The sequence below is a fragment of the Triticum urartu genome, chromosome 4A, assembly GCF_056163025.1.
Source record: "Triticum urartu cultivar PI428250 chromosome 4A, HENAU_Tu73, whole genome shotgun sequence".
Classification (NCBI taxonomy): Eukaryota; Viridiplantae; Streptophyta; class Magnoliopsida; order Poales; family Poaceae; genus Triticum; species Triticum urartu.
The window spans coordinates 181,660,273-181,669,590 of record NC_141876.1 but is presented as its reverse complement, the minus strand read 5'-3'; the positions used below and the strand labels follow the sequence as shown (position 1 = coordinate 181,669,590).

The 9,318-nt window shown below is 46.3% G+C and overlaps 1 protein-coding gene across 1 annotated transcript; it reads left to right on the top strand.

Moving 5' to 3' along the window:
* Positions 1 to 1,574: 1,574 nt before the first annotated feature.
* LOC147975308 (uncharacterized) lies at positions 1,575 to 6,463 on the top strand. Its single transcript, XM_087520361.1, has 3 exons — positions 1,575 to 1,610; positions 5,279 to 5,848; positions 6,188 to 6,463. Exons 1-3 carry the CDS (start codon positions 1,575 to 1,577, stop codon positions 6,461 to 6,463), a joined length of 882 nt encoding a protein of 293 aa, XP_087376487.1.
* Positions 6,464 to 9,318: the final 2,855 nt, after the last annotated feature.

Below are 9,318 nucleotides of genomic sequence, written 5' to 3'. Positions count from 1 at the left end.
CGTACCAGACGGGCCGAGGGGGTGGCAGACGGGGTGAGGGTTTTTGTGACGTGGGGATGGTGAGGGTTTTCTTCTTTCTTTTTTGAATTGGGTGGTGAAGGTTTTCTATCCCCCAAAGAATTTTGGGGGCGACGGTTTGCTAGAGCAAATCGTGTGTGATTGACATAGCAGGCAAAATGAAAGTCATTGCACACGGTTCCAATTTTGGGAACCGTGTGTGATTGACGTACTACCTCCATCCTGGTTTATTGGTCCCCCATTGTAATTTTTACCAAAATTTTGCGAAGTATTTAACATACTCGGACATAGATAATAAGCGTACACGTACATAAGCATAGTTCAACCATAAATACATAGTTCAACCGTCATTAAGAATACTCAAGCGTACATAGTTCGATCCATCCCACATCTCATCTCACATGCGACAGACACGATCCTGAAGCTTCTCCAAGTACTTGGCGTACGCGTCGTGCGCCACCCTGCGAGAATACTTCTGCTTGAAGGAGCCAACGAACCATCCTCTTGCGTGCGCTAGAACACTTAGATACGTGTTATGAATCTTGTGGTGGAAAAATTGGCATCCATAGCCATCGTTCCAGGTCCTAATACGCCTGTTGTGCATTCCCGCATAAAGCTCCATCAGGATTCGCCTCTTGTACATCCTCTGGGCATCTTCATCCTCTCTGTCCACATCGTCAGACAACACCTATACAAATAGTAAAACAAATTTTGCATCAAATCATTTATTACATGCCATGAAGTAGGATTAGGAATTTATGGCCATTTATTTATACATATCCAGAGATTATGGTTCGATTTTTAAGCACAGTCGTCTATGTACAGACCAATCTTGAAGAAAATAATGGCACAAACATAGGTAGGTCAGTCAAAATCAATTGTCAAGTCCTGGCTAGGAGTTATTGGCACGAACACTAACCCTAGTCAGATTACTAGCAGAAATCATTTGCACAGATGAAACAACAAATCACTTATCACCTGTAGCATTCAAACAATAAATACACTACACGGATCTAACGGAACTTACTCAGATTTCATGGATTGGGAGAACATAACCACGTGATTTCTATTCCAAAAAGGGGGAGGCAGGAGTAACCAGAGAAACCCTATGATCTATTTAACACATAAATGGGTATAGATGACTAACCAGCTGTCCGTCGCCGTCGGACTCGTCGCCGAAGTGGTCGTCGGAGTCGTCGCCGGAGTGGCTGTCAGATTCGTCGCCGGAGTGGTCTTCGGAGTCGGTGCGGAACTCCACCTCCGACTGTGGAAGCTCGACGTCGTCGACGACATCAGGGTGCATCAATAACTCGTCGACGGTGAGGGCAACCTCTGTCTCCATCTCCATGTTGTGCTCCGATGCTTTAGCAGCCACGGCGTCACCACTCCCTCCAATGGGGCGCTTCGGCGGCATCCTCATACACTGACGGCTTTGAGGACTAAGAGCGGCGTCGAGGATGCAAGCGAAGAGAGAGGATTGTGTGTGCGTAGCGAGGATGGGGGGTGCGGCCGCCCAGGCGCACCATTAATATGGAGTAGTGGGAGTTATGGGAGAGATGCGGGCGGCGGTCAAACTGATTGCTCGCCTCCCGGTGAGCCTGCGCACCGGACTGTTGGCATGCCTATCAAAGTTTCACACAGCTACTCACACGCCTCCCAATGACACTGCGCAGTGAACACACATCCGTCAATTCACACACCTGCAGGCACACCTTCCTGTTTGCCTCCGCGGCGGACTTCTCGCATGCGTCCCGTGAACTCACGCCTGCTCATACGCAACACGGGTCGCGTGGCGGCACGTATATTATTTTTCTATTTGGATGATTAATGTTGCCGCTTTATTGCTTAACCGAAGCATGGCACGTATCCATTGTTGGTCTAGTGCTCACAGTTCGAATAAATAATCTGTTTGGGATATTGGTTCCCAATTATTAATAATCTCACGTCTGTAATTAGATAAAGATTACATCAAAACTGGTCTCAAATTTGACAAAAAAGTACAATGCCACATTGTATTGGTGTCCATATGACAACACGATAAGTTTCATGAACTTCAAATAAGTTTTGGATGTATTAGTATTTAAATATCAAGATTCTCAATGTTTGAAATTTGTTGCAAGGGGAGTAAACATGCACCAAGTGAGACACATGTGTTTTTGCAATCCATTTAGGTGCACTGTCACGTGTGCATGTAGCTTGAATTTGATTTTTCACATTATACCCATAGAAAATCAATCAATCAATGTACTAAAATGTCTAAATGATCTCTGTGATTTTTTCAAATTAAAACGTCCCTCCTCTGGTAACATGTATGTCCACCGCGGGATAATTAATTTAACATGCATCGTAGTTGGGGTGGATTCGCGGTGTGTGTGTGTGGGTGTGTGCGTCTGGGGGTGGCGGGTGGCTCGCATTACACTACGAGTTGTGAGCCACAGTGTGGGTTGGCCATTTTGTTAGGCAGGCTAGTGCCACACCAGAGTCGTGAAATCGTTATTTAAAACATTACACAACCCTTTCATACATAAATATTTTGCCACATGCAGTCGATGGTTGTCCTACACGACACTCGATATTCGCGTGTCACGCTTTCTGTGGGCCCGCGAAGTCGTCATCCATCAATTTGACGAACAACCGGCAGTGAGGTTAATTTGACCAACAAGGTAGAATATTTTTTGTTTGTGTTATGGTGGTATATAGTACGCGTCAAAGAGGTGGGAGGGGACTAGCATATATACTATACGTATGCGTCCATGAACAAGTACACCTCACTCAGTGTCGGGACTTTTTGGGTACCGAGGCACGTGCCACATCAAAATTGTGAAATTAGTTATTCAAATATCACACAACACCTTTTTGGGCCACATGCATATATATCCTAGCTAGGACACTCACGTGTGAAGCTTCCATCTGTAGGCCCACGAGGCCATCGTCGATGCATGCATGCATGCACCACTTTAACCTACATTAGGAGAGGTTAATTAATTTCACCATTGATGAGGATTCTTTTGGGTGTACATACATTACTGTAGGAGCATATAGTATGCGATGAAGAGGGGGGAAGGGTACCATCATATCTAGTACGCTTGGTATGAACCTCGCTCTGTGTGGGTGCATGGTTTACGGTTTTTGAGCCATGTGGCACATCAAAGTTGTGCATTTTGGGTATTCAACATATATATGTTTGTCCCACATGCAAAGTGGTGGTGGTTGTCCTCTCGCACCCACTTAAGCGGTTATCAGCGATATGGATCCTTTCCATCTGTGGGCCAGCTTGGTCCATCACTTCTTTTTGCCTGACAACAAGAGAGGTTAATTTGACATAGGAGGGGATTATTATTTTTGCTCTGGGATGACATGCATGATACACTTTGAGCACACACACATGCATGTGTACGCATGAATCCCTCCCATCGAGTCGAAGTGGCTAGTACAACGACACCATCATAAACCAATATCGCTTTGTGTGGGGAGCTAGTGTATGATTTTTGACACACGTGCCATTTCAATGTTGTGTATTCAAACATGCATGCACGCATCACCTCCATACATATGCATGTTGTGGTTGCCTTCGAACGATACACTCCCTCGCATGGTTATTGGAGACAAGCCTATATATTCGTGGGACCGCGTGGACATCCACGATCACCTTGACCAACAACAAGATAGGTTACCATGGAGGATTCTTCATTTGGTTCGTGTTATCGTAGTATAGGTCATCGTGAGATTCAGAGCTAATTAAGTTTGAGCGCATATACTATGCACGCATGCATGCATATATGAATCCCCGTCGTTGGCTTGAAGTGTGGTGTAACATATATATGCATCGTGAACCTAACCCTCACTCAATGTGGGGATTTCTAGTTCAAAATCACAGTGCCACATCAAAGTTGTTCCATTGTTAATCAAAAACACACCTCTACATACATATGTTTGGGCCACACGCATGCAGTGGTTGTCTTTAGGGACTAGCTACTTGTCTGATTATTGGCGAGCTAGGCCATCTTTGTGGTCGCATGGACGACCATCACTTTTACCAACAAAAAGAGAGAGGTGGTATGACCAAGGTGGAATATTCTTTGTCCAGTTTACGATCCATCTTGGTGAGATATATGCCTCTCTGGCCCGCCGACTGAAAGTGTGTGTGTGTGTGGGGGGGGGGGTTGCAACATCGCACTTTGCTAGGTGAACCTCGGTTGGGGGGGCATGCATTCATATACTACTAGGAAAACGCTTATACATAGTAGCATAGTAGTAGCGCTGGAAAGAAGTAAACGCTGCTGATATTTAGCAGTAGCCCTTTTCTTGGAAAGTGCTACTAGTAACTCCATAGTAGTAGCACTGTGAAGCAGAAATGTGCTACTACTATGTGAGACCAGACGAGGCCACCGACTTTTTTTGTACTTGTAGCGGTGTACATTAAAAAGCGCTACTACTAACAGTTTAGTAGCAGCGCTATGTTTTTATGCGCCGCTACTGCTAGTAGGCCCCACTTAGTAGTAGCGCTTCTCTTGGAAAGCGCTACTACTAAGTCCAATAGCAGCAGCACTTTTCGCAAAGTAGCGCTACTGCTAGTTGCGGCTAGTGCCACCTTTTCCACCCCCTTCCCCTTATCTCCCCCACTTTGCCCTCTCCCCCCTCCTTTCCCCTCTCACCTCTCCACTCTAGCTCCACCATTGTTTCTCTTCTTCTCTCTTACTCCTACCTCTCTTCTCTCCTCATTAATGGCACCCTCCTCCATAAATGGCCTCTCTGTTTCTCCTACACCTCTCTTCTCTCCCCCTTTAATGCCCCCATCCACCATAACCCCTCTCCATTAGTTAGCCATCTAGATTCACCTCTCCTCCCCAACAACTAGATCTAGCTAGCTATTTAGCCAACCACATGTGCTCTATCGATCGTTCTCTCTCATCATCTAATTAACCGTGTGCTCTCGGCCTCTCTCGGGAGATTTATATAGGTGAGGAAAAAGTTGTTCATTTCAAGAATGGGAATATGTGTGTGAATGAAAATATGTGTGTTTGGGATATATATATATATATATATGTATATATATGGAGAGATTTGTGCTAGTGACATGCCCTCTAGTTGCTTATGTTTTGCCGAAATGTCGATTTATTTCCATATCGGTGAATTTCGAGCAAACTCATATGTCCTATTTTTAGGCAAGGTCATGCCAAAATTATATATATATATATATATATGACTTTGAAGAATGCATTATTTATTTCATAACCATTTTGCTTGTTATACCGTGCAGTCGGTCATGAAGGTGAGTGGATGGAAGGTGGAGCGGTACATGCAATCCGCGGTGATGGACATGTATGCAAATAATCGGACTAGGATTAGATGTCCATGTGCAAGATGCAAGGAAGGAGTCCTTTCGGACTCTTTTGATCGTGGCACTTTGAAGGCGCACCTGCTGATGAATGTTTTCATGGATGGCTATACTCAGTGGATAAGTGAAGAAGATGATGATGATGAGGACATCCACATGGCAGGGAATAACGACATGGGGCTAGACGAAGAGATGACCGATCGACAAGAAGACGATGGCGCCGGACATGTCGGCGGGGAAGAGTCCGGAAATGACCACGGAGGTGGAGAAGATTCCGGACACGGCGAAGAAGAGTCCGGACAAGGCGGAGAAGAGGCGGCGGTCACGCCGCAGTCTTCGATGCTACTAAGTGAAGTCGTGCAGGACCCTCATGTTCGAGACCTCCTTCGCAAGAGTACGACTAGCGAGAGAGTTTCTTCCAGAGAGGAGGCCAAGCTGGCGCAACTTGAAGTAGACTCGTGGACTCCATTGTATAACAGTTGTGATCCCGAGGTGACCAGCTTGAATTTCACACTCGAACTTCTAAAGGCGAAGGCCAAAAACAAATGGACAGACAAAAGCCTTGATGAGCATTTGAAGTTTCTACATAATAAAGTTCTTCCCACGGGGAACCTGTGTCCTACTAGTTTCAAGGAGGCCAAGAAAATCGTTTGCCCTTTTGGTTTGCCGCACATTAGGTACCACGCATGCATCAGCGATTACATCATTAATCGGGGGGAGCACGCGGGAAAAACCAGTTGTCTAGTGTGCAATGCTTGTCGATACAAGAAGGCAAGAAAGAAAGCTCCTCAGAAAGTTGTATGGTACTTTCCGATCACTCCCCGTCTGCAGCGGTATTTCGTAGATCCTAACGAAGCAAAGCTCATGCACTGGCACGCGGAGAGGAAGAAGCCCGATGATGGAGATGATCCGACGCTGAGACACCTTATAGATGGTAGCCAGTGGAGAGCAGTCAATGCCGTATATGGATTTGTTGCAGAAGATCGAAGGAACATCGTGCTTGGTGCAAGTACCGCTGGCGTGAATCTGTTTGGAAACCATGACACCAACCAAGCACATGGCCCGTGTTTGTATGGATGTACAACCTCCCCCCATGGAAGTGCATGAAGACAAAGTACATACACATGAGCATGCTGATTCAAGGGCCGAAACAACCGGGAAATAGTATTAACATGTATATGCGGCTTCTGCAAGAGGAGCTAGACACGTTATGGAAAACACAGGCAAGGACATGGGACGCCAGCAAAGGATAATATTTCCATATGAGAGCTGCGCTGATGACGACGGTGCACGACTATCTCGGTTATGGGTACACCTCAGGCCAGGTGTGCCACGGATACTGCGGATGCATGAGGTGCATGGATGATACAATGTCTCAGCAGCTTACGTCAACGAAAGATGGCAGGTCCGGGAAAATCGTGTACATGCGGCATCATAGATGGCTCGAGAAGGATGACCCGTGGAGAAAGCATGGAGATCTATGCAATGGGTTGGCTGAGCTTCGAGGACCTCCACATAAGAAGAGCGGCGCCAAAATCGACGAGCTGTTGAGAAACTGGGAACAATGCCCCATGCCGAGAAAGATCAAAAAGGCGCTGGAGCCACTGCTGAAGGTATGGAAAACGAGGTCTGTTTTCTGGGACTTGGAGTACTAGCCCAATCATGACACACCTCATTGCCTTGATCCAATGGATATAACGAAGAATGTCCTCGAGAGCTTTCTTGGCACACTGATGAACATGCCAGAGAAGACCAAGGATGGGCTGAAGGCAAGGAAATAGTTGGAAGATTTGAAGATCAGGAAAGATCTCCACCGTAAAAAGTTGATGGAGGAGACGGATACGGACACGGAGGAGGTGGAAAGGGGCAGAAAAGTCAACAAGAAGGAGGACAATTATTGCCCCCCTTCTTGCTTCACCTTAAGTGCGAAGAAGATCGGTCAATTCATCAAGTGCCTTATGGGAATCAAAGTCAGTTCCGGTTACTGTGGGAATATAAGCAGATTTCTAGACCCCAAGAAGAAAAGGTTCAGCGGGATGAAGTCTCATGACAGTCACGTGATGATGACACAGATACTCCCAGTTGCCATAGGAGGGATAATGGAGAAGCACATCCGTGACACGCTTACTGGTCTCTACAACTTCTTTGACGTTATATCTCGAAAGTCCATAAGTGTGAAGTAGCTCCGAAGGCTACATGAAGAGATCGTTGTCATACTATGTGAGCTTGAGATGTACTTCTCGCCCGCGTTCTTTAACATCATGGTGCATCTGTGTGTCCACATAATGGACGATATCATCGCCTCGGGCCGATATTCCTTCATAGCATGATGTCGTTAGAGAGGATGAATGGGGTCATCAAAGGATTCGTTCGTAACATGTCCCGTCCGAAAGGGAGCATTGTCTAGGGGTATCTGACGCATGAGTGTGTCTCCTTTTGCGAGAATTATATAAGCGTCGGAGACCCTGTTGTTGGTTTGCCCGTCAAGAAGCACGATGGGAAGCTCAAAGGAGATGGTCACAATAATGGCTGGAGGGAATTGCATGTGGACTACTCGGATAGACAGAACGACTTTGACAGGGCTAACTTAGTACTGCTACAACACCTAGGTGTGGTAGATGATTATGTGGCACAGCAGAAAGAAACAATCGCAAAGAAGTACCGTGATAAGGGGATGCTCAAGACGGACGATGAAGTTACTGTAGAGCACAACGCCACTTTCTTGCGCTGGTTTAAACAACAAGTTATTGAAAATCCCTTGGAAGAGGGCAGTTCGGATGGATTGCTCGTACACGCCTTAGCACATGGCCCCGCACCCAAGCTCGCGACCTATCAGTCCTACGATATCAATAGGTACACGTTCTACACGGAGGCCAAAGACATAGACAGTGATTACCAGAACTCTGGGGTGATAATTCAATGCATGACTGACGCCAACGACACAACTGAGAGATTCTGCGGAAGGGTCGAAGAGATCTAGGAGCTTGACTATGCTGGAATGCACGATGCGATGATGTTCCGTGTCAGATGGGCCAAGGACGTCGTAAGAGAAAACATGTATTTCACCACCATGTCTATACCCGACGCGAAGAGCACTCCCGTGAACGTTAACGTCATCACCAAAAATGAGCCATGGGTACACGCTAAGAACATGACACAATGCTTCTTCATAACCGACCCGGCCAATCCCAGCCGTGTTGTCATGAGGAGATCCAAAAGGAGCATCGTCGGAATGGATGGAGTAGCCAATGAGGAAGACAACGACCAATACGGCGACCCAATGAGGGAAGATGACGATGACGATGAAGCATACGTGAAAAGAAGAATCAATACTACTTTACCTAAGAAAGATGGTAATCCATGGCTCCAGAAAAGTCATGAGGAGGGGCTCAATTACTCGGCAACGAACAAGAAAGGGAAGAAGCTCAATGTGAAACGTTGTCGATGCAGCTGATCAGAAACCTACATTTATATATATGTATCTATTTTGTGTACGCACTTGAGTAATGTTATGGTTCAACTAATATGCTACCACCACATGCATGGTTCCGGTGATATTCACGCAGTGGGGGAGAGGGAGACGCTGTCGTCGGGAGAAAAACAAAAAAAACAAAAACAAAAGGGAGAAAGCAGTACAAAAGAAATGAAAAGTAAACAAAAAAGAAAAGGAAAATAAAAAATAAAAAACAAAAGGAAAATAATAAAATAAAATAAAACTAAAAATTAGAAAAGAAAAATAGCAGTAGCGCTTGTCGCTAAGTATTGTTTACAAACCAGCGCTACCGCTATAGCTAAGTTAACCCCCGCGCTGCGCGGGATCAAAATTTCACCAAGTCCTATTCCCCCCCATCTCCACCTCGCCCATGTGCCCGCCGTCAACGCCCTCGTGACCTCGCCACCGTCGATCGTCGCCCTGCGCCCTCCCTCGACCTCGTCGGCCCACGCCCTGTGCCCGCCCTCGA